The sequence below is a fragment of the Brassica napus genome, chromosome A5, assembly GCF_020379485.1.
Source record: "Brassica napus cultivar Da-Ae chromosome A5, Da-Ae, whole genome shotgun sequence".
Taxonomy (NCBI): Eukaryota; Viridiplantae; Streptophyta; class Magnoliopsida; order Brassicales; family Brassicaceae; genus Brassica; species Brassica napus.
In genome coordinates, this window is record NC_063438.1 from 27915844 (window position 1) to 27943721 (window position 27878).

At 33.7% G+C, this 27878-nt stretch overlaps 6 protein-coding genes across 8 annotated transcripts; 2 read left to right on the top strand and 4 right to left on the bottom strand.

Moving 5' to 3' along the window:
- Positions 1-1517: 1517 nt before the first annotated feature.
- LOC106345968 (RNA-binding protein 42) lies at positions 1518-3429 on the bottom strand. The gene is made up of 6 exons (XM_013785201.3): positions 3125-3429; positions 2693-2870; positions 2466-2563; positions 2043-2139; positions 1804-1889; positions 1518-1715 (listed from the first exon to the last, which is right to left on the bottom strand). Exons 1-6 carry the CDS (start codon positions 3335-3337, stop codon positions 1659-1661), a joined length of 729 nt encoding a protein of 242 aa, XP_013640655.1. The 5' UTR covers positions 3338-3429; the 3' UTR covers positions 1518-1658.
- Positions 3430-6256: 2827 nt separating this feature from the next.
- On the bottom strand, positions 6257-7472 carry LOC106345969 (protein LIGHT-DEPENDENT SHORT HYPOCOTYLS 2). Its single transcript, XM_013785202.3, has one exon. It carries the CDS (start codon positions 7038-7040, stop codon positions 6450-6452), a length of 591 nt encoding a protein of 196 aa, XP_013640656.1. The 5' UTR covers positions 7041-7472; the 3' UTR covers positions 6257-6449.
- A 2016-nt stretch (positions 7473-9488) lies between these two features.
- Positions 9489-12304, bottom strand: LOC106345971 (probable low-specificity L-threonine aldolase 2). 3 transcript variants are annotated; one of them, XM_048780195.1, is made up of 10 exons: positions 12128-12304; positions 11542-12001; positions 11167-11278; positions 11001-11051; positions 10791-10862; positions 10571-10703; positions 10426-10484; positions 9979-10079; positions 9756-9822; positions 9489-9657 (listed from the first exon to the last, which is right to left on the bottom strand). In XM_048780195.1, exons 2-10 carry the CDS (start codon positions 11991-11993, stop codon positions 9622-9624), a joined length of 1083 nt encoding a protein of 360 aa, XP_048636152.1. In that variant the 5' UTR covers positions 11994-12001; positions 12128-12304; the 3' UTR covers positions 9489-9621. The 3 variants fall into 3 exon arrangements, with proteins under 3 accessions (XP_048636152.1, XP_048636153.1, XP_022576195.1); XM_048780196.1 differs by having other exon boundaries at positions 12106-12192; XM_022720474.2 differs by having other exon boundaries at positions 11542-12132.
- A 1789-nt stretch (positions 12305-14093) lies between these two features.
- LOC125609153 (phosphoenolpyruvate carboxylase kinase 2-like) lies at positions 14094-15578 on the top strand. Its single transcript, XM_048780198.1, has 2 exons — positions 14094-15270; positions 15341-15578. The coding sequence occupies exons 1-2, from the start codon at positions 14466-14468 to the stop codon at positions 15382-15384; spliced, it is 849 nt and encodes a 282-aa protein (XP_048636155.1). The 5' UTR covers positions 14094-14465; the 3' UTR covers positions 15385-15578.
- Positions 15579-15988: 410 nt separating this feature from the next.
- Positions 15989-18162, bottom strand: LOC106345972. Its single transcript, XM_013785207.3, has 6 exons — positions 17919-18162; positions 17737-17799; positions 17380-17663; positions 17212-17301; positions 16497-16849; positions 15989-16414 (listed from the first exon to the last, which is right to left on the bottom strand). Exons 1-6 carry the CDS (start codon positions 18079-18081, stop codon positions 16150-16152), a joined length of 1218 nt encoding a protein of 405 aa, XP_013640661.2. The 5' UTR covers positions 18082-18162; the 3' UTR covers positions 15989-16149.
- Positions 18163-20454: 2292 nt separating this feature from the next.
- On the top strand, positions 20455-22144 carry LOC125609152 (AT-hook motif nuclear-localized protein 19-like). The gene has a single exon (XM_048780197.1). The coding sequence runs from the start codon at positions 20980-20982 to the stop codon at positions 21922-21924; it is 945 nt and encodes a 314-aa protein (XP_048636154.1). The 5' UTR covers positions 20455-20979; the 3' UTR covers positions 21925-22144.
- Positions 22145-27878: the final 5734 nt, after the last annotated feature.

Sequence of the window (27878 nt, forward strand, 5' to 3'; positions counted from 1 at the left end):
TGCGAGTGGGGTCGGTATGGTAGACTTTCGGATGATATTTGCTATGAAACGTCTTGGCATCAGTCGAGTCTCTCCGGACCGGTTACGTTCATGCGAGACATGTCTTGCCCGTCTTATGCCAGAACTGCAGGGATTTTGCATTCTTTTATATATCTTTTGCATGGCACTAGGATATTCCTATACAAATACAAAATTATGGGATACAATAATATGAAAACAAGAAAATACCTGAAATATATGGTCTTGGAGAAGCGGATTCCATAGGGCTGGCTGATAATGACAACTGATACAGGCAATCATATAACCATCAGGGCTCTCTCCATATTACCAAAAAAAACAAACTTAGTTTTGTCAGTACCTGAATGGTCAACATAAACATCATACAAGTTTGGGGTGGATCTCAAGCTAAGCTGTCATGAGAGGGAAACGAAGAGAAAAACATATCTGTTTAGTTTGAGAATTTGTTTCTTTTATCTTCATGAAATCAAAGAAAACATATCATATAACAAGAGAAACAGAAACATATAAACTCACATCTTTGTATTAAAAACACACAGACAAAATTCAGAAACATTGTATATATATTATTTTCGCGTGACAAGATTACAAGAGAGGAAGGGAAGGACAATTCTTACGTGTTTTTGCTTGTGGTTAATGATAGCAAGAAAAGAAACTTTTATATCAAGTGCTATGTATTACATTTACATAACTTACATTAAATTGTACCTTTTTATTTATATTTTTTTTATAATTTGCTCATCTTTTACTTTTATTATTCTTATCTTTTTTTGTAATATGAAGTTGAAAACAAACCCATGTATAAAATTATGCAACAAAATCTTGAAATTAACTTGTACGTAAATTTTATATATCTAAATTTTCTTTCTATACTCCACATTTTAAGTTTAAATATGTTTGGTGAATTTCCACGTTGCGCGTATCATGAATAACTAAGTAATAACTTTTATATACAATTTAGTTTGCATATGATCTGATGATTTTTTTTTTGTCTGGTAGATATTTTTTGACAAATATATTAGCTAGATATTACTATTAAAAATATTATGTACGTATACTTTCTTTGTGATCTTCCTTGATTTTGTACTGGAATCGTCCTTTCAGAATATTGTGTTATATTAGCATCCTAAAACTGCCAACTAGTATCATCTTTATTTTTATCATATTTAAAAGAATTTTTTGGCGTCTCCCATAGTATTGTTTAAAAAAGATTACTCGTTATTAAACTATATATGTTAGAGAAACATTAAAAAAAAAACTTATTATTCAAACAAACATAAATAAATGACGTTGTAGCTCATACAAAGAACATACAAATCTTTGAACCACACTGTTATTAATACATGTTCTTGTTAACTCATAATCATTGTAGAACAGACAACATAATAGTCGTTCAAAGATTTACAACATACAAATCCTCAAATAACTAAAGAAATAAATTCAAGTTCGATCAATTTATTTCTGACAGTCTTTCCAACTCAGCTGGTTAAGTTAAGAAATAAATTCAAGTTCAATTTATTTTTATATAAAATGATAGTGTAGATTCAAACTTAGTTGGTTACAAGTACAACAATGGTACGACAAAAAAGTTGAAAAATACAACGATATCTTCTGCTTTTTTTTTTTCTCATGGGAACTGATCACTTGTGGAGTACGCTCTTCTTCTTCACTGTCTTTTGTTTCTTATTGCTATGATGCTGCATTTACCATCAAAAAGAATCATGTTCAAAATCAATAATTAAGTTGCTAATTTATCTATCAAAATATACGAGACAAGACACTTGCCTTTTGTCTTTCTGCAGCCTCCTGATCTGTTCTCTCTTTCCAGCTGCTCTTTCTTAATTTGATTGGACGATTCCCAACATACTTACCTGTGTATTCAATAAGAAATCAATGGACTTCAATAAATTTTTCAGTGGCAGTGATTATGAAACAGAACCATATAACAAGTTCTGAAGAAAAAACAGTGAAAAAGATGTCAAGATGTAGCAAGACATAAACAGATACTAAAACCAGATACTTACCATTCATTTCTTTTAGGGCTGCAGCTAGATCCGCAGGATTTAAGAAACTCACAAATCCATAACCCTTGGTTTTACCTGTCCGCTTGTCTCTGATGACCTGTCATGGTAGATAAGATTCTTATGTTCTGTAAAAGCTTTTAACCACACAAAAAAATAAAACTCGCACTGAATACTTCTCTTTGTGAATCAAGTAGTCATGATCCCTATATCTAAGGTCGATTATGTTCTGTACAAATCACATATGCATCACAGTTGACATTCTAAACAGTCCAACCAACTAGAGAAAATAAAAAGTACTGCTATCAAAATGACTTATGAGCTTGCAAGCTTATGAGTTCTGTCTCAATATATATCCATACGAAATCAAAGAAGAATCATCACAGAAAACAGAAAAAGGAAGCGAGAGATAATATACACCCTTACCTTGGCCATATTGAAGGTGGGGAACCGAGCAAATGCCTTGGAAAGAACATCATCATTTACTTCATTCCCAAGATCACCACAAAACAAGCGATAGTCATCTGGCAAATGTAAAACAGGGACTTGTAAGAAATCAATTCTAACAAAAGAGCAAAGAACACCCAAAACCTTATCTCTGAACAACTCTGATACAATCTTCAAAGTAAAAAAAAAACAATCAGAGAACTTACTTTCAGGCCACTCTGCAAGAGTAGGATCCTCCCAAGACTGCCCAGCAGCTTTACGAGGAATAGCTCTCTTCTTAGTTTCCGCCTTGTGTTCCGTTTCGCTACTAGCCAAAGCAGCTTTCACATTCTCAAGCGCTTCTGGTGTGATGGTTTGTGCATCTCTCTGGAACAACTGATGCGCCTGCCAATACACACAATGCTAAATCATAAACATCAACAAAAAACACTAAAATAAAAAAATAAAGATCAAAGCTTTAACTGTAAATCATGTGAGATTCGTCATCAAGAGCCAAGCTTTCATCACACAATCATAAAAGGAGCTGCTATCTAAATTCAAAGTAGAGGAATTTCGTAAAACCCTAATTCAAACCCCCAAATCTCAAATCCGCAAAATTCAATTCGAATCAACAATACTCTGAATCCACAAACTCTTACCTGGTACTGAGGGTAAGAGTACACGGCGGGAACGGGGCCAATAGGCTGAGGATAGACCGTAGCTCCGGGAATGGTAGCAACCGGAGGAGGCGACGGCGCCACGAAGGGCTGTGGAGGCTGGTAAGGCGCGGAATAGTACGAATTCGCAGTGTATGTGTACTGAGAGGCTGAAGATGAAGATGAAGAAGAAGCTGAAGACGGCGGGATTGACATCGGAGAGATCGTCGAGGGTGAAGAAAACGCCGATGAATCGTTTCGAGGCTTTATCAGACAGAGAGGATCGACGCAAGTTTGATTTTTAAAGTTCTTTTCCACATGTATAAAGCTTCCAATTAGAAAATTCTGGAGATGGGCTAAAATATATGGGCCGAGCCCATTAGTTTCTTCACAAATAGAAGACCGTTAGTGGAGTAAGTTAGCTGAACCGGTTAAGACCTGGTTCAGTTGTGTTCTATTTCTATCGATCTATATATGCTTTAGTGCATGTGGTTGGTTTCTAATAGTCTTCCATAATTTTTCTAAATTTTTTTAAAAGGGTGAAAAAAGGAAAGCAAGAGACTCTCTTGGTTGAGAGTGTATGGAATAACATGAGAAACTCTTGAAGAATGTGAGATTATAACTGGTTTAATATTTTTTTATTTATTCTATAATTTAATTCTTTTAATATTATATGGCTAAGAGACTTACATAAAAATTCTCTCTTGATACTAATACCCTTAGATGCATAATATTGTTTACCAATACTATAATATTTTTTAACCATCTATTCTAACAATTTTGTAATGATTTCTCTCACAAAAAAAAACAAAACTTAAATATAATTACGGGTACATGTGCACCTATAGTGTTCACCAATGTTATTTTCAAATTCGATTTTTTTACCAATCATGTTCCTTGTTGGTTTTCGTAACCACAAATTCTGAAAAGACCACCAAAAAATATATGGTCAACAGTCCAAAATTGTAGTGACATTAAATTGAAGTACTATATTTATTTACTTATATACGGACTGAATCTGTACAAATGTGGAAGACTCTGAGATATAAAAAAAATGCAAGTGGATCTAAAACACTATTAAGACGTGGCCCCTCCCTGAAAAAAATCCACAGGTTTTGCCAAATAAAGCAAAAATAATAATTTTCATTAAATGCTATTTTCTTACAGCTACAAACCCTACCTCGTACGGAAGCATAAATTTCATTCGTCCATGTGGTTCAATAGCCATAGCCAATCTCGCGGAAACGAGTATATACGATTTTTTTATAACTCTGATGGCTCAATGCAACTGACTATTCTACGAAGCTTTTACTAATGTCAGAGATACACACGTGACGCAAACAAGTTACACGTTCTCTTACCCTTTTGGTCTTGACCGTTCTCGATTGATTGTTTTTTTTACCAAGACTGATTGTTAAGAGTGAAAAAAAACATTAGACAGCGTGTTTGGTAGTTAGTTCAATTTATATATCCTGTCTAATAATTTCCCAGTTCGTTGCCATTGCAGTTTGCAAGTTCAAATTCAGAAATTCAAATACAATTACAGTTTAACTAATACCATTTCTATATATTTGATAAGGCTTGAGCAGAAGCTATAATTTCCCTATACATTTCATTTGGATGCTCGATTAATAAAGACTGTTTGAACCGTGTTTATTCTCATCACTAGTGCAATATTGCTATATATGAGCAATTCAACCATATTAGACTAGCTAGTTTTGTCACAAATACGCAGTTAGCAAAAGAATCTTTTTAAAATAATGAAATTTTCGAAATGGTTACATGTAACCAAAAAAATCATAGAACAACAATTTTGTGAATTGGCTGAAAAAAAGATAGGTTTACGAGGAAAAATATTGTTTGAAAAATCGAAAATTAAAAAAAAAAGGTATAGTAACACCAATTATTATAGTTTTTGCAGAAACACAAATGAGTTATTGGTAATTTAGGATACATAATAGAAATATATTTTTTTAAAAATATTCTAAATGTCAAATCCAAGGTCGGCTAATAAGAATTTTGTGTCACAAGATTAGCTGTCTTCAATAATTGAAAATATGATCTTATTTTGTCTTTTTGTAATAATAGATCGGCTTTAGGTTACCTTTAAAACCTATATTGTGTGCAACACTCTCTCATACACTCATGTTTAGTGAATTTCAAGTTAGACATAAAGGTAACAAAATGCACAATTGAATACGTAAAATTGTTTGAAACCATTTATATATGTATATGATCGCCACGAAAAGGCAAAGAATTGAAACATTCATTCTATATTTTTTTGTATAAGATTGTTACCAAGTTCTATATGTCATGACCAACTCGCCAGTTCTCTATGTCCGCATCAAAGTTCTAGCACAGGTTCAAACGCCAATGAGTGTATGAACGTTAGCTAAATAAATTATCTCGTTAGTCATGTACGATAACATGTACTAATAACTAACGAAGTCGTCAGTAAATAGATACTAGACCGCAGTATAAATGAACATAAAGCTTTTTCTGATTTTATAAGAACAGAAATATGATTGAGCTGTAAGCACATATGTGAGTACCATATAACAAAGGTAAAATAAGACCCGTAAGTAGGTTTGGTAATATATATATTAGCATTAAAATGAAAAGTAGCCCGTTTTCTACTTCTTTTTTTACAACGCTTGGTGCAGTTTTTCTTTATCAGGAAAATAATGGTACATTCAACTTTACGTTTAAGAGACAAGAATCGAATCTTATGCATATGTTCATGTAAGCATGATTAATGGGAAGTTCTTAGGATGGAGTTTTAAGCGGAATATAAGAAATTGTTTCTTAACATTTAATTAAAAAAGTTTAACCGGTTCTTAGCTTTTTTAGTTTAAAGTTAAGAGACGATTTCTTATATTCTGCTAATAACCTCAACTTAAAAACTTCCATAATCATGCTTTAAGAGTATATATGACTATAAGAAAAATCAAAACGTGCAGTATAGTTATCGTTGTAATATATGACCTAACCAAAGTCATCATATGGTATCACTTACTCCCTTCCTGTTCGAAAAACCAATTAACGTCTCCATTGTGTATCAAAATCATTCTCAAGCTGATCCTTCTCACAAAGAGGCCTTTAAATATACTCATAACCTAAGTTTAGACGATATAAGACCAAATACAATCCAATCCAACTTGGTTCCATTTATTGGTTATAAAAAAGGACTAAACAATAGTTCAGGAAACAGTAGACAACGGTGGATGGAGTAAAGTAGGGATAACATTTCGCAAATACAAAGGTTGATACATGTAAATAGATAGATACGAGCATACGTACGTACATGTATCGAAGTTGTACGATATCCTCAAGTTGCACCGTGGTGGTAATTAGCCATCATAGATTGGCCTTGCTGTTGCTGCTCTAGTGGCTGCGGCGGTAGAGGCGGCTGCGAAGGCGACTGAGTTATTTGTTTGTTGTTGACCCTTTTCCTCTTCTTCTCGTAGCTAACGCCACGTGATTTAGCTTGAAAATCTCTAACCTCCCTGAGGAAAATCCTGACTGAACGTGAGCCAAAAGGGCTAGTATCGGGAGCTCCACCGTTCTCCTCGTAGGCGGCACGGAGACGACCGATAAGAGCGTCAAGTGAGCCCCACGCTTGTCGGAGAGGACAAGGACATGGAGCCGGAGGGTTTGGGAGGCCAAAGAAGGCGCAGTTTTGGTGGTGGACTTTGGTTTTCCCGAACTGGTCAAGGTACCGCAAAAACTCTAGAACATGTGCGCCGCTACAAGACGGTGGAGAGAGCGGTGGACGATGGTTTCTAAGGTATTGGCAGAAAGTGTTCCAATCACGGCGTTTCTGGTTCTCATAGCGGCTAGATGGAGGTGGAGAAGAAGCATGTTGTGTCGAGAGAGTTGTATTAGGGTTATTATTATGATTTTGAGAGATCGGATCCATAGCTTTAAAAGAAAAATATATATAAACTAGGGTTGGAGAGATATCGTTTCTGGATTTGGAAAGATTTAGGGCAGCAGAAATTAGAATTTTAATTAGTACTTTGTAGCTAAGATGGAGTGGATGGATTTAACTTCTTGGCTCGTTAATTACAAAATAATTAAAAAAAGCGAGAGGAGAGAGGACTTGGATACCTCCTTGTACTAGATGTCACTAAATGATGGTGATAGTGGATGTTGTGCAGAAGTGGTGAAGCAAAGAGGAACAACCTAATTAAGAGATGTTTATCTTGCTTCTTTTGAAGATGAGAGATATAAGTGGAAAAGAGATTTTTAAAAAGGGATCTCTTTCCTTTTCTTAATTATTCTTTTTCTACTATTGTTTTGTGTTTTTTTTTTCTCCTTTCGAGAGAAGATGGATATCAAAATGCATCAGTTGTCCAAATATATAGCTGCATAAACATCATTGGGTCATTTATGGAGAGAGAGAAATAGATATAAGTCGTGAGACTGGTCATCAGAAATCATAAATTTTCCATTTAAGACACAAAAGGAAGAGAAATAGGAGAATAAGACCGGACCTAGTGTTTACACAGTGTGTAAAAAGATAACTCAACATGTAAGAGAGAGACGGAGACCAATGGGTCGGTCAACTGAAGAAGAGAGACACAAATCTTTTCTTGATTCTTATGTCCATATTTTAAATATTTCTTATTAATTGATTGATTCCGGACCAAAGTTCACATGTGGAATAATTGCTTACATTTTTTGTTTAAGCTTCACATTTATTTTCTGAAAATAACTTTTTACATTTTTTATTACAACATATAATTTAGTGGTTTGTTACAACTAATTATAGATATATATATATATATATATATTTATACTCCTTCTATAGTTCAATTCTTTTGCATGTTGTATTTTGATTGGTAACTAATTTTACACATGTGTTCAAAAAGAGCATATTAAAACCCTCGAATATATATAGTTGCATTAAGGTAATTTCTCTAAAATATATGATATGGTTCGAAACTAATCGGTTACTAAACATATGATTCAGTTCAAAAAGTATAGATGTACCGGACTTGTAAATTTTTACTTATTCTATACACAGTTTTAGAAACGTCCGGTTTTATAACTTATTTTCCCACTCATGAAATCATGGTTAATATATTAAGATGGGGTCTTTGATTCATAGTTCAACCTTAAATCCTTTCAAAAAAATAAACTGGCGCGCAAAACATCTTGATTTACTTGACTAATAAATTCGAAGCGCAGTTTGGTGGATAATCTTCAACTAAAAAATGAAATGCAAATGTGACTATTTCCAACGTGTTAATTAATAGTAAAACGTTTCGCATTAATATTTTTTGTATAGAAGCTATTGAAATCGAAGAGCGAACTTCTGAAAATGACATAACAAAAGCATTAATAGATGATTCACTTACTTGGCTGAATTTCCCTATAACTTTCTATTTCAGTTGAGGTACCAGAAAACAAAATTTTGGCTACATAGTATTGAACTATATATACATACATATATATACTCAATTATCAGGAACAATACTATTAGTGTCTAGCTTTTTTTGGGACATACTCTTAGTGTCTAGCTATTTATCAAGGATAAGATGTATTTATTGGGCAATATATGAATATACTTGCATATACATGATCCAGTTATGTATGAATATTTTATCTTTATTGTATAAGTGGATATTTGCTGCAAAATCGTATTTTTTATAGCAAGTCAGAAAAAATCATATGGTCAAAAGTTATCCAAATTTGTTAGTAACCTAGTCATTTTTATTTTATTGTTAGTAACCTATGGTTTACGAGTCTCCACGAATTTAACATTAATTTTAAATTACAACCTCTCGAATCAATAATTGGTGTTTTATACATCAAAGCTCAGTTGATGACCAAAAAAAATACATCAAAGCTCATTTTACTGTTAACATTTTTCTTTTCGTTTGTTGATGTCTCCGAATCTCCTCATTCTTGTTACATATCGAACAAATTAAATTATAGGAAAGTAAAGATAAATACACATATATAGGGTTGGCTTACTGGCTAAACCTAGTCGTAGAATTATTAGATATCGATATGACGTGAATTGTATATAAAACCTCTTTTTTTTGCTTAAAGTATATAAAACCTTTTCATTCTTTGTTTTTAATCAAAAACTTGTTTTACAAAAAAAAAAAAGAAAACGGAATTTATTTATCTGTAATTATTTGTCTCTAACAACTATTTTGTCCAGTTTCGACCCAAAAAAAAAAAAAACTATTTTGTCCAGAAGATGTTTCCGGAGATGCTCGTGAAGACATACATGGTGGACCAATGAATATAAAGTAACAACTTTTTGTTCATGTTGTTAATGACATCATTCAATATTTCATCATCAATCAAACATTTCGAATTTATTAAAGAATGAGGTAAAAGTAGTAGTTACTTTCATGAAATGTTCAATAACTTGAATTATAATTAAAACATATGTTTATTGCTTGATAAAGGGTTTCAATTTGTAAAGCAAGAAAATAGATTCAAGTACCATGACATAGTCCAACACGTGAAATCAATTCAAATCAAGCTTTCTCTTCTGGCACTGAGCTAAACAGTTTCTGAAAATTTTGATTAAGAAGCAATTAGTCAGAGAATTACAAAGCGTGGTGGAAATGAAATATATCGAAGCACATAACAGAGTTTGAAAGCAAACTACCTCAAAACAAGAGAGCACATAATCCAAGTCGCTATCTGAGATTTGGTGGTGCAGAACAATCCTGATTCTGTATATATATTATATATTATATACACAGGTAATAAACTCAAAGTTATTCACCATAAACTCAAAGTTACCCATTGCTTTTTTTGAACAGAGACAGACTCAGACAAACCATAACAATATGTCGAACCAATAAGTAAATACAATTATAATTATGTACCTGAATGTAGTTTGAGGTATGACAAGCACACTGAGAACTTCCAAACTCTTACATGCGTCTTCAGCTCCAAACTTAGGATCTTTTGGTAGATCTACGTATATCTGCCAATAAAACTGTCTTATAACGAAAACGAAAAAAAAAACTTAAAACATTCGGCTTGAAAATTAAAGTACAATGAATACATTCTATGTTCATTTGTAAATCTGGTATATAAAGGATATACATGCCTAGTTTAGAAAATCTCGTAGAAAAAAACTATCATATTACAATGGAACTAGTTTTACTTACATTGCAAAGCCCTAAAGTCTTGGTTCTACTCTTTTTTTTTTTTGAAACAATCTTGGTTCTACTCTGAATCGTGAATTAGTTAACTAGCCTCACCGTTTATAGTTTTGGGTTAGAATAACCAGACACGGATATAATTAACCATTCATTTCATACACTTACGATGTTGGTTTCCACTGCCGCAACGTCTACTTTTAACCGTTCAATCCGGTTCAGCCCTTCTGGTAATGTAGGAAACCAAAAAACAATCGGTTAATACTCTCACAATAAAATTTAAGTTTTCGGTTAAGAAATAACCGGGGATCACCTGCCAAGATCTTGGCTTTCTTGTGGTCATCTTCGAGCTTGGCGACGTTTTCACGGAGAGCAACCAATGCGGCAGCACAGAGCACACCTATCTGTCTCATTCCTCCACCTAAGGTTTTCCTTAACCACCTTGCCTGCATGCAGTTAAACAAGTTAGTACTTGAACCGGAAATACAATTGCTACTTAACCATGGATCTCAATCTCATTAGCTACAACTTACTTTAGTGATGAAACTTTTGCTTCCCACGATTACCGAACCCACCGGTGCACCTATGCCTTTCGACAAACAAATCTAGTCACATCAAAGTGACCGGTTTAGAACTCCAGGGTATATTCAATACATTCTCTTACAAAGACAAAAAGGACCATGTGTTGAGCGACCAAAAAAACATTCCATAACGTTACGTAGCTCGGTTTTGAAGAACATTACCGAGACCGAATCAGCGGCTTGAACAATCCTCCTCACCGGTACTCCGAGTGCCTAAACAAAATTGAGAAAAATGAACTCGTAAACTTCAGAGCATTGTGCATTTGAGTGAAAAAGTTCAAAAAACACATATAAAACAAATTATATAAAGAAATGTTTGTATACTAACAACAGAAGCATTGAAGAGACGAGCTCCATCGATGTGAAGCTTCAAGCCATGTTTCTTGGCTAACTCTCCGACCTTGTCTATGTATTCTATTGGCAAGCATCTACCACCACAACTGCATCAAGAAACTCCGGTTATATCTAACCATAATGCCTAAATTAATTATAGAATCAAACTGGTATTTCAGTTAAATACCGATCCACAGTCTAACCATGACCGCAATAACCAACAAAATCTCCTAACATCGTTCAGTGAATAGGAAACCACTTGGCTATACAAATAGTTCACATCACTTAAACACACATTAAGCTAGATTTTTTGTTCTTTTTTTTAGGTTTTTTGTTCTTTAATTAATTAATAAAACTAAGAAAAACTTACTTTGCTTGAGTGTTCTCAAGACATATAAGCTTAGTAACCGGATAATGGAGATCTCCTTTGGGACTCCTCACGGCAGCTTCGATAGAACTAATCTCCATCGTCCCATCCTCTTCATTCTTCACCGTCCTGGGGTGCACTCCACCGAGGCTAGAAACGCCACCGTTTTCATAAATATGAATGTGAGAGTCATCTCCAAGAATCACTTCACTCCCTCTCTCATCACAATGGACCAAAACGCTTATCAGATTCCCCATTGTCCCTGACGGAACAAACATAGCCGCCTCCTTTCCGGCGATCTCAGCCACCTCTCTCTCCAAAATCACTGCCGTTGGATCGTTCCCCAAAACGTCGTCGTCAACTTCCGCGTTTGCCATAGCTGAACGCATTGACTCAGTTGGCTTAGTCACCGTGTCGGACCGGAGATCAACGGTTCTTATAACTGGCGTTACCATCTTGATGACTGAAAACAAAAAATTGTTAGACTTGGACTCAAATAAATAACAGCAATAATAAATATACTTGTGTTTTAATAGAAAGCCTCAGTTCAAAATAAATAATAAATACTTGTGTGATGTTAGGTCTATACTTTTTGTTCTTAATGAAGAGATGATAAGGTATATGCATGTGTTTCCGAGCTAGTGGCTCAAGATGCAGAGTGAGTGAGTGATCTAATCGATTACGGAATGAAGACAGGGAATCTGAGACAAAGAAGATCGGTCCAACCAAAACACATGCTGGATGCATAATGACAAACTGGTAAAGTAAAGTTAGTAACACTTCTGCCTAATCTTTTTATCTTGTTGCATATTACTTTTTTGTTCTGGCATCTCTGTTTAAAATTTAACGTGAAAGCAAAATACTAAGCTATAAAAATATATATGTTGGATACTTAATTACGTCACGGATATATAGAATTTTGTATCTTTCCAATTATTTGACTAGAAATGTGATGTTATTCTTAATATATGTGTAGATTAGTTTTCAGACCAACAATCATATTAATGTTGTAAGAAAGTGTTATAGTATTCAGTATTACAGTTTTAGATTCTTATTTTTATTTACAAGATAATTCAATACATTTTCCTGGTTTTATTATTTGGAAAATACACTAAAAGAACAAGTAACAAATATGTGTTATTATTTTATTATTTGGAAAATATATGCATGGATTCAACATAACATTTTAAAATTATTTGATCATTTATTGAATTACTCAGTTCAGTATATATAGAATCATTTCAACAACAACGTATCACCATAAACAAAATTCTCTACTTTAATATGTAATGTTTCATTTTTGAAAAAAAGTAATGTTTCTAGGTTAAATATAAAATACCATATATTCTAATTAATATACATAAGCAGTTCGCCCCATCGCGAACGGGTTTGGTCACTAAAATTGAATGCGTCAGCTGTTTTGGAAAATCTGATGGCGGCACGCCGGCATCCATATCCTCCAATTCAATCTCGTGATTATATCAAGATGATTGCATAACTAGTTACTAATTAGAGCAAGACAAGTGTTTATTTTGATAGCACGAGATCAACATCATCTAGTGTTTACATACGTAATCAAATTATCAAATCAGTTATTATAATCCTCTTTTGTTTATCTATCAATCACTTTACTTTGATCAGTGATGCTGTGACGGTATATTATTATTTAATGTTTCATGTCTGGATGCTTTGGATGACAGATATATGAATACGTTTACCGGAATAACAAAAAAATGCAAAAATGAATATTCGTTTGTATTATCAAAACAGATTACAGAAGTACTATCATCTCTATCAATTTATTTAGTCGAGACATCATTATTGTTAGGTATATTTGACCATGTATTTCAAAAGAGAAATTACATATACTCGTTTACCTGACTAGTCAACTATTTTTATTGAAAGTCAACTATCTTGATCACGGTATAAAAATGTTAAGTTCACACAAATAATACGGTTTAAGTAGTTATTCTGATGGTTGTTCAAAAAAAAATATGAAGTTATTCTGATTAAATAATAAAACTCAATAGGAAAATGATAATATGTGTTCTCAATAATGTATTTTCATATCCATCGTCTCTACTAATACATTGTTAAATATATCGGCCTAACAAATATTTACACAACACCTAGATAAATCATTATGAAAATGTGGACAAACCTATTGGCTTAAAGAAATCGTGAAGATGACACAAATCACACCACCACAGAGAAGAAGTAACCAAACTCTACTAAACCAGGAATCTTACCAACCTTTAGATGATGGACCAATAATGCGTTAAACAAATGACGATTTACTTAATCAAACAACACAACTATTAGTTAGAGTCCTAAAAGCATGCCACATGCACATTCTATAATGGATCGACAATAAATTATTATAGAGCTTATCATAAATTTTATCTGAAAACTACTTGAGGTCTTAACTTACATATTCGCATAATCACATCAAGAATACGACTTTTGTTTAATCTCCGTCGGTTATAGACTATATAATAAATGATTTTTTATAATAAGGACATGATGATCAATGATTTTCTGCGTTCTACTCGTGTAATTTGACTGGTCGAATTCTTATTTTATATAGATTCCATAAACAAATATTTGTTACAAATCACACACATTGTAGGTTTTAACTTCTAAATTTCTCCAATAAATAATTTGATAAACAGATTTTATTATTTATAATCAAAAGAGAAAAATTACACGTGTAGGTGTTTAACGCCGCCGTTAGTTAACTACAGTCTGTTATTACTTGTTTGCTTTTCACTTTTGACTCTAACGTTTAAAACAGAATGCAGTTTAACCACCGTAAACGGAATATACTCCATTTAGTATTCAGATTCTCTTCCTCTATATAACAAACCTCTCCTCTCTCACGAAGCCAGCAGAGAGATACGAAGAGAATCATTAATTAGAATATTCCGATGACCGGAGAATTCGAACTCGCGAACAGTTACCAGATGTGCGACGAGATCGGCCGAGGACGATTCGGAACAATCACTCGCTGTTTCTCTCCCGCGACGAAAGAGTTCTACGCATGCAAAACGATCAACAAGCGCGTGCTCGTCGACGCTCTCGATCGCGAGTGCATAACGACGGAGCCGAGGATCATGGCGATGCTGCCGCCGCATCCCAACATCGTCACGATCCACGACCTCTTCGAGACGGAGGACACTCTCGCGATCGTCATGGAGCTCGTCGATCCTCCGACGACGATCTACGATCGGCTGATCTCAGCCGCCGGAGGGAGGCTATCCGAATCGGAATCCGCCTCGTACGCCAAAAAGCTCCTCCGCGCGGTGGCTCATTGCCACCGCCGCGGCGTGGTTCACCGCGACGTGAAACCTGACAACGTGCTAATCGATCTCGGAACCGGAGGCGTTAAACTCTGCGATTTCGGATCGGCGGTGTGGCTAGGCGGGGAGAAGACGGAGACGGCGGAGGGAGTGGTGGGGACGCCGTATTATTTAGCGCCGGAGGTTGTGATGGGGAGGAGGTACGGGGAGAAGGTGGATGTGTGGAGCGTCGGCGTTGTGATATACACTATGTTGGCGGGAGAGCCGCCGTTTAACGGCGAGACGGCGGAGGAGATCTTCGAAACGATACTGAGAGGGAATCTGATGTTTCCAAGGAAGGTGTTTGGATCGGTATCAGTGGAAGCTAAGGATCTATTGAGGAGAATGATTTGTCGCGATGTTTCGCGGAGATTTTCAGCAGAAGATGCTCTTCGTAAGTCGTTTTTTTTCAAAATTTCATTATAAATTCTTTAAAATAATATTTTTGAAAATGAAAATTGCAGGTCATGCATGGATTGTGAACGTGGGGAACCTACAAAGCAATTGACTGAAGCTCTCTATGGTTTCAAAGTTTTTGATTAGAGTTAAAAGAGTGGTGATATCGATACGTGTATATGATCCATTCGAGTATAGGTCAAACGCACGTAGCTGTATTTTAATAATCCTACGGTTTGAGCTTCGGTTTAGAGAATGTAGCCTGAAAACATTTTGTAACGATTCTGAATAAAAATGATCTTGAGAGATCGTGGTGCGCGCCATCTAGGTCGAAATTTGAATCGGATCTAATGCTATATAAGCTGACTACGTCGAAGTTTTGAGAGATCATGCATGATTACGAGGGTTATGGTTGGGCCATTGTGGATTGAAGTGGACTATTTATTGGGCTCATACAAGAGGACTCTAGAACTATTGGGGTAGCTGTAAAACAAATTATGGGTCCATTTTTAGGCTAATTATGCATGGTTTACAGAGAAATGACGGATACAAATCTCGTGATGGTTGAGAATGGACTAAAGCTAGAGAACTAATCAACGTTGAAGGCGGGGAATGTGCAGTAGAGAGTTACGGGATGGTTCTTTTGGTGGTGAGGCCGCCGAGAGAAGAGGATGATGATTGGTAGATGAGTAAAGAAAACCGGGACGAAATATATATAATCAATACGTAATATAATTTTTGAATAAGGATGGAATTTTATGGTATTAAGACACAATCAGAAGAACATAGCAAAGACTTTATCTAGTTGCTTTCTAGTTCCTGTCTTAGTGTTGAAAAATCATACAAATTACACTTTTGGTTTGTGGTGAATGTTTTATCAACCAAGCCATTGCTGTGCACGGCGTTCACCGTTAGCTCCAACAGATCTCCGGATGCTCATCTTCTCGTTGGCGTATTTATCCTGAAGACTTTCGAAAGCAGTAACGTCGAGCTTCCCCGTCACTGACTTGCCTTGCTTCCTACGTAAATGTTGTTCTCGAACAGAAGCCCACAGTTTCTCCACCGCTCGTCTCTGCTGCGATGTGAACCTCGACGCGTTCTCAAACGCGTGTTTCACCAATATGTCTATAACAGTCTGACACCTGAAAAGACGAATCACAAATCATTCCTCAAATTCTGACAACAATAACAAAGTTCAAAAAGGGAAAGCATTATATTTCTTACCATGGAACTTTGTAACGGCGTGCAGCGATCTCCAGGCATGTAATCAAAGCTTCTCTTTTCGACCTGAGAAATTTCTTGTTCTCCAAGGCATCTGTGTCTTCTTTTGTCATCTTTGTTTTACCATTTTTCTTCACATTACTGGGGATCCATGCATCGAGCCCAAAGGGATCAGACTCAACATCCTCTTGACCTCCAGCTGAAGCAGCTTCATCCACGTCCTGTGTTGTCTCCCCATCTCCACTGTCCTTCACAGCCTCTTGTTCAAGAGCAGCTGCTTCTTCAGCGTCATCTTCCTCAGTTGCTACAGGAAGATCAGATATAGCCTCCTTTATCTGAGTAGCAGTCTTGGAAAACTAAAACAAACAAACAAAACAAATGTATATGAGACACTATGAAAGCCTCAGAGAATGATGGTTCAACACAACAATATACACTTTTTTTTTTGAATAAATGTTAAAGTTTTATCCATAAAAACAAAATGTATATGAGACACTATGAAAGCCTCAGAGAATGATGGTTCAACACAATAATATACACCTTTTTTTTGAATAAATGTTAAAGTTTTATTCATCAAAAAAAAACTTTTGTACATCAGATGCTACCTCTGTTTTTAAAATGCAGAATAAATAATGAAATTGAACAATTCTCTATACACATTAAAGGTCATAACACAGCGACGAGGTAACCTATTCAAAGAAGGTATATAGAGTCTTACCATAAAGCTGTCATCAGTAAAGAGGTCATTAGCCACAACTGCTTTAATCGTCCATATGGTCAACAGATTCTTCTGGCTTCTATCAAGGCACTACACGAGAACGAAAGATAGTAACAATGCATCAATCAACACCTTCCCTTTCTAAATATCTTTAAAGCATGAGTTTACCTCGGCGACATCCTGAGCTGCTGAGAACAAAGCATGATAATCTCCTCGAACCAAGCGATCAGTACAAGGAGTTTTCGACGACATAGCAGCTTCGAGCATCGCAATCAAGTAACAGCTAGTTTCCGCCTTCACGCTTCCAGCTTGAATCAGGCGTATGGCGAGCTTCGAGGCTTTGGAGAATTTTGAAGGGTTCTTGATGTGAGACGTTATCTTCTGCATCGCTTCCACCACTTGCTCTTCTGATGCATCCGTCGATGTCTTGAACTGTAGACGCTTCTTAGGAGCTGCTGCAACTCAAAACATTAAAGAACGATAACTTAATGGTTCTTTCTTATTCTAAAGATGAAGTAATGTTACCTTCAGGTTCTGGTTCAGGTCCTGGTTTTGAACGCTTTAGTGCGCTCTTGAGAACAGGAGGAGCTGTGAGATTAGAACAATAACACCAAAGTTTTGATTTTTAAGTTCAAAGGCGTAATCTTTAGGGCATAATAAGGTTACAGAATGAATCGAATTCAGATCAGAAACTCAATTAAGCTTACCTGAGGCATCGGGTGCTGATTCTGGTGGTTTAGATCGCTTCAGGGAGCTTTTGAGAACCAGAGTCGGAGCTGGGGAGGGGCTTTCGTCTGGATTTGAAGAATTGGGAAGCTCTTGATGTTGAGAAGACGGAGGAGGTAGACCTTCGAAGATATTATCCGTCATCTCTCTCTCTCTCTCTCTTCGATTCGTCGACGGAGAAGAGGGGAAGCCAGAGGCAGCCAACGCCGGAGTTTAATTGTGTTCGTCTTATGGGCCTTAAAAGCTATAGTCACATATTCTCGGCCCATATTATTTGGGCTTTAATAATATGTTTAAATTGGATATATTTACGTAATTCATGAAATTTCTATTTGTTATTTTTTTTTTTGTGTGGGAATGGAAGTAAAAAAATATGGTTTGAAATGGATAATGAAATATACGACAGTTTCCTATCTTTTTCTAAGTTTCTAAAATTTGATTAATTGTTGGACAATGTTTTCTTATGGAATAACAAAATCCATTTATTCAATGTTTTGTAGTCTCTTGTTATTAAACTTCATACCGCATATAGTAGACCTTTGAAATCAAAAGAGTGAAGTACAAGTGTTAAGTGTTAACTAAATTAAAGTACTCAATCAATTATTCGTATATGGTAATGGGTGAAAGAGTTAAGACTTGTGAAAGTTTATAAATAAAAAACACACACACACATCATACTCCAATTGTTACAATTTATATTTTACACAACCAATGCTTTTTTTCTTCTTTCTATATTGTGTACGTAGTCCCGAGGAGTTCAACTACCCTTTGGCTTTTTTGTCTAACATCAATTAGACTAATCAATAAAAAATATTTTAGTTATGTTTATATATAAATATTGTTTTAGTTGAGAGTTGTTGAGTATAACAAAAACGAACAGTATAATAGACTAAATAAACGACTTTTTGAGTTTAGACAATTACTTATGTGTTTTCTCTTTAGGATGTAACACAAATGATCAAATGTATATTTAAGAAGTAAAGTTTTAAATTACAAGGCGATTAACCTTTACATTAGACAATGGGATAATATGATAACGAGCTTGCCGGAAACATATATATATACTCTTTAGCTTTGCCATGTTGAGTCATAGAACTATAGACACATAACTTTTTACTAATATGACTACAAGCCTAAAACTAGTAAGAAGTAGCATTCAGTTAGTAAGCTTAAATTTATTTAACATTAAGTTGCGTGCGTGTATGTATATAAAAATTACATTCTATCAAATATATAAACTAACGATTGTTCAACGAGTTGAACGACTAATTATTCTTGTAATATTATATAATGAATATGATTAAAACTACATTTAAAAAAACTATATTCAAGTGATTCCCCTTGAAAAAGTGTTTTCAAATTCTAAATTCTACGTTATTTACTCTGGAATTTTGAAAGGACTATAAAATGTATTGTTATAGACTTATAGTATACATATACACACACATATATATGTATATCTCTTATTTTAAAATGATCTTCAGTTACAAAAAAAAGAAGTGATCATTTTTTTTGGGCAAAAAAACAAAAGAAGTGATCTTATTGAGGTGTTTTGGTAAATCACGTATACTAACGCACACATTCAACCAGTGAAATTTCTTATTCAATCTCTTTGAGCATCCACTTTTTTTTACGGCACGAGTATTCTGTTATATAAATGGTTAGCAAATGTTTATAAATTTCTATTGTTTCATTGTTTAAATATTCGGTGTACAGGTTTGAGTAACTATTTTTTGTCTTGATCAAACTATTTTTATTTCGATCCAATGAATACTGCGTAGGGATTATATTATTATACTACTGTTTTATAATCGAGAAAACCTTCTGATTCAACAATTCACTTTCGAAATAAAAAATTGTAGTGGGAAACGATCGTGCGCCCCATTTGTTCAACCTCGGCGCTCGACCCCACACATCAATTATAACGCTAACTAAAAAGACAAAATAAAAAAAATTACAGGTTTAAGAAAATTATCTTAACCAGTTAAATATTTAAATCAGAATACGGTGGTACCTGATTAGAAACGTATATATAGACTTAACGATCTACTACTGTTAGGTTGTATATTCATGAAGAGATCTGAAAACTCTGGTAATGTATTTTGACAAAACTTTCTGTCAAAGTGTCATGTAACAAAATTCTCAAAAGTGCCAATTGATAATAATATTCTTAATTCATCAAAAAAGATAATAATATTCTTAAGTAAACTTTTCTTAACCACCTTTATCTTTTATTATGTTTTATTTATATTAGCTTCTCAGTTTACCGTCAAGTATTTTTTCGGTTGCAACCGATTTAGTACATTAGTCTATCGGACGTTTAATTTTAATATAATCAGTTGTTAAAAAAAGAAGCAAAAATATCACTAAAAAGTCTCGTAATAAAACCTAGAATGTTGTAAAACGAAGGTTTTAAGTCTGAATATTTATGTGTTTTATTAATGAATAAAAGATCCCTTTATATAAAGGTTACATAAGAGATAAATGGAAATACATAAATGAAAAGATTACAAATCATAAACCAACAAAAAATAGGAAAACTAGAAAAATAAAAACTCTTTGGCCGTCAATCTCTCTCTCTAGGTTTAAGCCGGTTATGGACTGGGCCGGTTATGCACATCCACTAATTGATTTATAACATATAATACATATTGTACCCTTTGTAATAATTAACGCTCTCGAGCCTTGGGTTGGGTGATTTTAGTTTTGTATATTCGATTATATATTCGTATATATGCATTATATTAATTAATATCTACATATGCTTCCACTTATTTTATAAGTTAGCTTATATTACATCTATTCTCTTTCTTGCTTAGTATCATTCTTTGTCGTGTTCCTTTCAATTAACCTTACTTTGTGTCTTGTGTTCCTCACGACACAAAAACTTGTAGAAGGGTTTTAAAACCAAGATCTGGAAAATATATCTCCTCTTCTGGAATTGCTCATCTTCTCTTGATCTAAAAGATCACTTATATTTCCATAAGGCTTCATCACTTTTGGAATATATATAATATCAGATATAATATCTTTAGGGTTTTAATGGCGAATCCATGGTGGACAGGACAAGTGAACCTCTCTGGCCTCGAAGCGACGCCGCCTAGCTCATCTCAGTTAAAGAAACCAGATCTCCACATCTCCATGAACATGGCCATGGACTCAGATCATAACAACCATCATCATCACCAAGAAGTCGACACCAACAACAACAACAACGAGGACGATAGAGACAACTTGAGCGGCGACGACCACGAGCCACGTGAAGGAGCCGTGGAAGCCCCCACACGCCGTCCACGTGGACGTCCAGCTGGTTCCAAGAACAAACCAAAGCCACCGATCTTCGTCACGCGCGATTCCCCTAACGCTCTCAAGAGCCATGTTATGGAGATCGCTAGTGGGACTGACGTCATCGAAACCCTAGCTACTTTCGCTAGGCGGCGCCAACGTGGCATCTGCATCTTGAGCGGTAACGGCACGGTGGCTAACGTTACACTCCGACAACCCTCAGCAGCTACCGTTCCAGTCCCCCCTGGAGGTGCGGCTGTTTTGGCGTTACAAGGGAGGTTTGAGATTCTTTCTTTAACAGGTTCTTTCTTGCCTGGACCGGCTCCACCTGGATCCACCGGTTTAACGATTTACTTAGCCAGTGGTCAAGGTCAGATTGTTGGAGGAAGCGTGGTGGGGCCATTGATGGCAGCTGGTCCGGTGATGCTAATTGCTGCCACGTTTTCTAATGCGACTTACGAGAGGTTGCCTTTGGATGAGGAAGAAGCGGCTGAGGGCGGCGGCGGAGGAGTGGTTCCAGGGCAGCTTGGGGGCGTAGGTTCTCCTCTGAGTAGCGGTGGCGGTCGAGGAGATGGAAACCAAGGACTTCCGGTGTACAGTATGCCGGAAAATCTTGTTTCTAGTGGCGGTGGAAGCGGTGGAGGAGGGCAGATGAGCGGTCAAGAAGCTTACGGTTGGGCTCAAGCTAGGTCAGGATTTTAACGTACGTTAAAATGCCTTTTTTATTTACAAAAGTTAACAATAAGAATTATGATGATGTCTATTATGATAATGATGATGAAAATTAGTCAGTTGCTAGTTGCTACTATAGTGAGCTATGTATTGTCTGCGAACATTATATTATGCTCTCTCGTGACTACGATTATTATTTGCTAAATTTCACTTGTGTGTTTCTGATCTTTTATTAAAAGTTTTTTCTATTTGTTGGATTCTTCATTTTCCCAAATAATGAGTTATCTGTGTACGTATATGATTGATCCTCACTAAATTTGATAAAAGTAAAGAATGTAAAAGTAAATTAAAGAATTACGGTAAACTATCAATTAACTCCGGTTTCAGGATTGGTTTCGAGTCCACATACATAACAAATTCTCTTATTCTGCTTTGGTATGATCTTTCATGTGCAGTAATTCATTTGATGATAGACTCATGCATATAATATATTTTCCGAAGAAACATATTCACATTATGATTAGTCGGATGGAAGGGTCAAATGATCAAATGCCATTAACAAAACAAAAAAAAAACTTCTTTTAGATAAATCTAGTTAACACGCATACATTCAGATTAGTATATTATTTTAATTACCGTGCACTAGTGTAAAAGATGATGCATCCGACCAAACATTGAGTTATCATGCATGAGCTATTAAGAAGGTTATTTCAAATGACGATAAGATTTTTTTATAAAATATAAATGCATGTGTTTTCTGGAAAATCAAATCGTCTGGAGTGAAACCAAATTTATAATTAATGTTTTTTTGTGAATCTGAAACGGTCAAATATCTACAAACTAGAAGCGATAGTCAACCTCAACTAATATAACTAAATCAGTCGACTACAAAAACTAAACGTTATGTATACATGTTTATAAGGCACACTACACAGTCTACACTGCAAGTTCGATGCAACTATTTAATATAGTAACCAGGGGGAAAGTGTGAAATGCAAAGTTGCAACAATATTTATACCGTTTTTCTTAATTTACGTATTATAAGCGATAGTCAACCTCAACTAATATAACTAAATCAGTCGACTACAAAAATTAATTGTTATATATACCTGTTTATAAGGCACACTACACAGTCTACACTGCAAGTTCGATGCAACTATGTTATACTATACGTAACCAGGGGGAAAAGAGTGAAATGCAACTATAGATTATTCCCTTTTTCTTAATTTAATACAGCTAAATGTGGGGGTATGTGTATTAATAACCCCATTGCTGTCAGCTTATAAGTGTCGTCACTTAACCAGAATTTTAGGCTTTCTTGACCATCTTTTGATTAAAAATCATAAACAAAAATATGAGAGTATAGGAGCCTTTTCACATGGCACCACATGCGTTCCTCTTGCAAAACGTAAAACCCTAATGGACCTGTCTTTTATATATTTACATCCGTACTTTCTCGAGCATAAATACATAATACTAAAAATGATTAATTAAAGTGGTTTTGAATGTGTTAAAAATGGTTTTGAATTTTGAATTATTCATATTAGTTCCCTTTATTTATATATATATTATTAGCAAAGCGATTTATCAAGATCCAAGTATAGCTCTCTTTTTTCTTTCTTTTGGTCATCTCAACAGATTAACAGAAAAACGAAATTACAAGCTCACAACAAATTAAAGCGCAACGACCCATGCATATATAAACAGATGAACACATACAGTAATCACCACTTCACCTCTTATATTTATAACCCAAAACTAGTGTTAGATATTGATCTGTGACAAATTTACTCGTAAAAACTAATGAAAGCTCAGGCATATATATGTAAAGCCTTATTCGTGTTTAACTCCAACAAATTAGCAGTCCTTTTCTCTCTGAATGATTGAAATACCGTATTTAGATAAATAATTTACGCAAATGATTATTATCAACCGAAACGATTAGTTTACCAAAATTTTATGATATAGAATTTGTTTTCAAATCATAAGTTTTTGTGGTACTTTATAAAAAAGGAAGCCCTAAACCCCACTGAAAAGGCAATAATAGTTACCTATAAAAAGTCCAAAACCAAAGCAATTAACAACTAATACTTTGAAAAGGAATCCACAAACGAGCATTATTAAAAGTATAACAAAGACCGCAAGATAAATCATAGCTCGGAGGTACTGCTTCATTGAAATAAGTATAAAATGTATTTCTAACACTGAGATAATGCGCAAGCCGTGATCCATTTCCGTGATATATTTAATGTTTTACATCATGAGCAGTTTTTCAATTCGGAAATTGTATAAAATCTTAATTATAAGAATATTATATTGTAAGTTTTTGGAATAATAATGGAGAGAATAACTTCACTAATTCTCTTATATATTGTCTGTTATATTATATTCTGATGTTCTTCAAATGATATGAATTGATGTTTTATCATCTATAATTTCAATAGAACATGTATACTTAATATTTTCATAGAACTTTACTGTTTCGACTTTTGTTGTTATTAATCCTCTTGTTTGGACGAAACAAGATTTAAATTTCCAAAAAGAAGTTGGAATGGGACTTTTTTTTGTCGTCATGGAGTGTTTATATATTCCAATCCAAAATCCAAAGAGTAGTACATTATAATACTATATTTTAAAACTCGGACATCATATCTGTCGAATATAATTTATAGCGTTACGTGATGTTTCTTCTTCAGCCTACACAAAGCATTAAATAACACTAACTTTGGTAATCGTATTTCTATAACAATCAAACACTTGGTGTGGTCTGAGCTGGGTGTAAAGTGCAAACATAAATGATTTAAGAAAACATTTAATATGTAAAGGATTTAATAATACAAATTCTATTAAGAAGTATTATTATACAAATTTGACAAATACCAAATTACATTTAGTTTATTAAATTCTTTATGATCCATCTCAATTTTTTCTTTGATCAAATCCATAATGAGAGATAAAAAAAAGAAACGCAAGTGATTTTATATAGAGAAACCACTAAAATTACATATTATCAGATATAAATAAATTTGAAATGAAATAGATAACCCTACGAAAATATTGAATTTTTCGGTAAATGCTCTATATAATGAAGCCTATGATCTTTAGTGTTGTTTTAAAATTTATAAACACATTCTACATTTGTATTAATGTATATTAAACTCTCTTTCATGGTACGTGAGCATAGTTTTAAAATTTTGTCAATTAATTTAGTAAAAATTCATAATACTCCCTAAATTGGTGTACTAACCATTATAAAATCGCAATTTTCAAGAGAAACATAGACAACAAAAGTTTCAAACCTCTTGACCTTCATCATATGTTAGTGAAAGATGCAAGTATGTATTAAAACAGTATTTTCATATTTTTAAATTTTTTCCAAATATATGTGTTAACCCTACGAAAATATTGAATTTTTCGGTAAATGCTCTATATAATGAAGCCTATGATCTTTAATGTTGTTTTAAAATTTATAAACACATTATAAATTTGTATTAATGTATATTAAACTCTCTTTCATGGTACATGGTAATTATTTTATTTTTTTATCAATTAATTTAGTAAAACTTCATAATACTCCCTAATTTGGTGGACTAACCACTATAAAATTGCTATTTTCTAGAGAAATAGAGACAACAAAAGTTCCAAACCTCTTTGAACTTCATCATATGTTAGTGAAGGATGCAACTATGTATTAAAACATAATTTTTATATTTTTGAATTTTTCTCAAAATCTATGAGTTATAATCCCTACGAAAATATTGAATTTTTCGGTGAATCCTCTATATACTGAAGCCTATGATCTTTAGTGTTGTTTAAAAATTTATAAACACATTCTACATTTGCATTATTGTATATTAAACTCTCATTCATGGTACGTGGACATCGTTTTAATTTTTTGTCAATTAATTTAGTAAAACTTCATAATACTCCCTAAATTAGTGTACTAACCACTATAAAATCAAAACTTTCTAGAGAAACGGAGACAACAAAAGTTTCAAACCTCTTTGACCTTCATCATATGTTAGTGAAGATGCAAGTATGCATTAAAACAATTTTTTCAATTTTTTTTCAAAATCTGTGTGTTAACGCCTACGAAAATATTGAATTTTTCGGTAAATGCTCTATATAATGAAGACTATGATCTTTAATGTTGTTTTAAAATTTATAAACACATTCTACATTTGTATTAATGTATATTAAACTCTATTTCATGGTACATGGGCATTGTTTTATTTTTTTGTCAATTAATTTAGTAAAACTTCATAATACTCCCTAAATTGGTGGACTAACCACTATAAAATTGCTATTTTCTAGAGAAATGGAGACAAAAAAAGTTTCAAACCTCTTTGAACTTCATCATATTTTATTACTTGATTCAAATATGTACTAAAACAATATTTTCAATTTTTTTGATTTTTTTCAAAATCTATGTGTTAACCCCCCTACGAAAATAGTGAGTTTTCGGTAAATGCTCTATATATGAAGCCTATAATCTTTTAATTCGTTTAAAATTTATAACCACATTATACATTTGTATTAATTTATGATAAACTCCTTTTCATGGTACATGGACATCGTTCTAATTTTTTAATCAATTAATTTAGCAAAACTGTAAATACTCCCTAAATCATTGGACTAACCACTATAAAATTGCTATTCCTTTGAGAAACAGAGATAACAAAGGTTCCAAACCTCTTTGAACTTCATCATATTTTATAACATGATTCAAATATGTATTAAAACCGTATTCTCAAATTTTTTAAATTTTTCTCAAAATCTATGTGTACCCACCCCCCTACGAAAATAGTGAGTTTTCGGTAAATGCTCTATATATGAAGCTTATAATCTTTTAATTCGTTTTAAAATTTAAAACCACATTATGCATTTGTATTAATTTATGATAAACTCCTTTTCATGGTACCTGGACATCGTTCTAATTTTCATCAATTAATTTAGCAAAACTGCAAATACTCCCTAAATCATTAGACTAACCACTATAAAATTGCTATTCCTTAGAGAAACGGAGACAACAAAGGTTCCAAACCTCTTTGAACTTCATCATATATTATTACATGATTCAAATATGTATTAAAACAGTATTTTCAAATTTTTTGAATTTTTCTCAAAATCTATGTGTACCCCCCCCTACAAAAATAGTGAGTTTTCGGTAAATGCTCTATATATGAAGCCTATAATCTTTAAATTCGTTTTAAAATTTATAACCACATTATACATTTGTATTAATTTATGATAAACTCCTTTTCATGGTACATGGACATCGTTCTATTTTTTAATCAATTAATTTAGCAAAACTGTAAATACTCCCTAAATCATTGGACTAGCCACTATAAAACTGCTATTCCTTAGAGAAACAATGATAACAAAGGTTCCAAACCTCTTTGAACTTCATCATATTTTATTACATGATTCAAATATGTATTAAAACAGTATTCTCAAATTTTTGAATTTTCTCAAAATCTATGTGTACCAACCCCCCTACGAAATAGTGAGTTTTCGGTAAATGCTCTATATATGAAGCCTATAATCTTTTAATTCGTTTTAAAATTTATAACCACATTATACATTTGTATTAATTTATGATAAACTCCTTTTCATGGTACCTGGACATCGTTCTAATTTTTTATCATTAATTTAGCAAAACTGCAAATACTCCCTAAATCATTAGACTAACCACTATAAAATTGCTATTCCTTAGAGAAACGGAGACAACAAAGGTTCTAAACCTCTTTGAACTTCATCATATGTTATTACATGATTCAATATGTATTAAAACAGTATTGTCAAATTTTTTGAATTTTTCTCAAAATCTACGTGTTTTTGGTAAATGCTCTATATATGAAGCCTATAATCTTTTAATTCGTTTTAAAATTTATAACCACATTATACTTTGTTTTAATTTATGATAAGCTCCTTTTCATGGTACATGGACATCGTTCTAATTTTTATCAATTAATTTAGCAAAA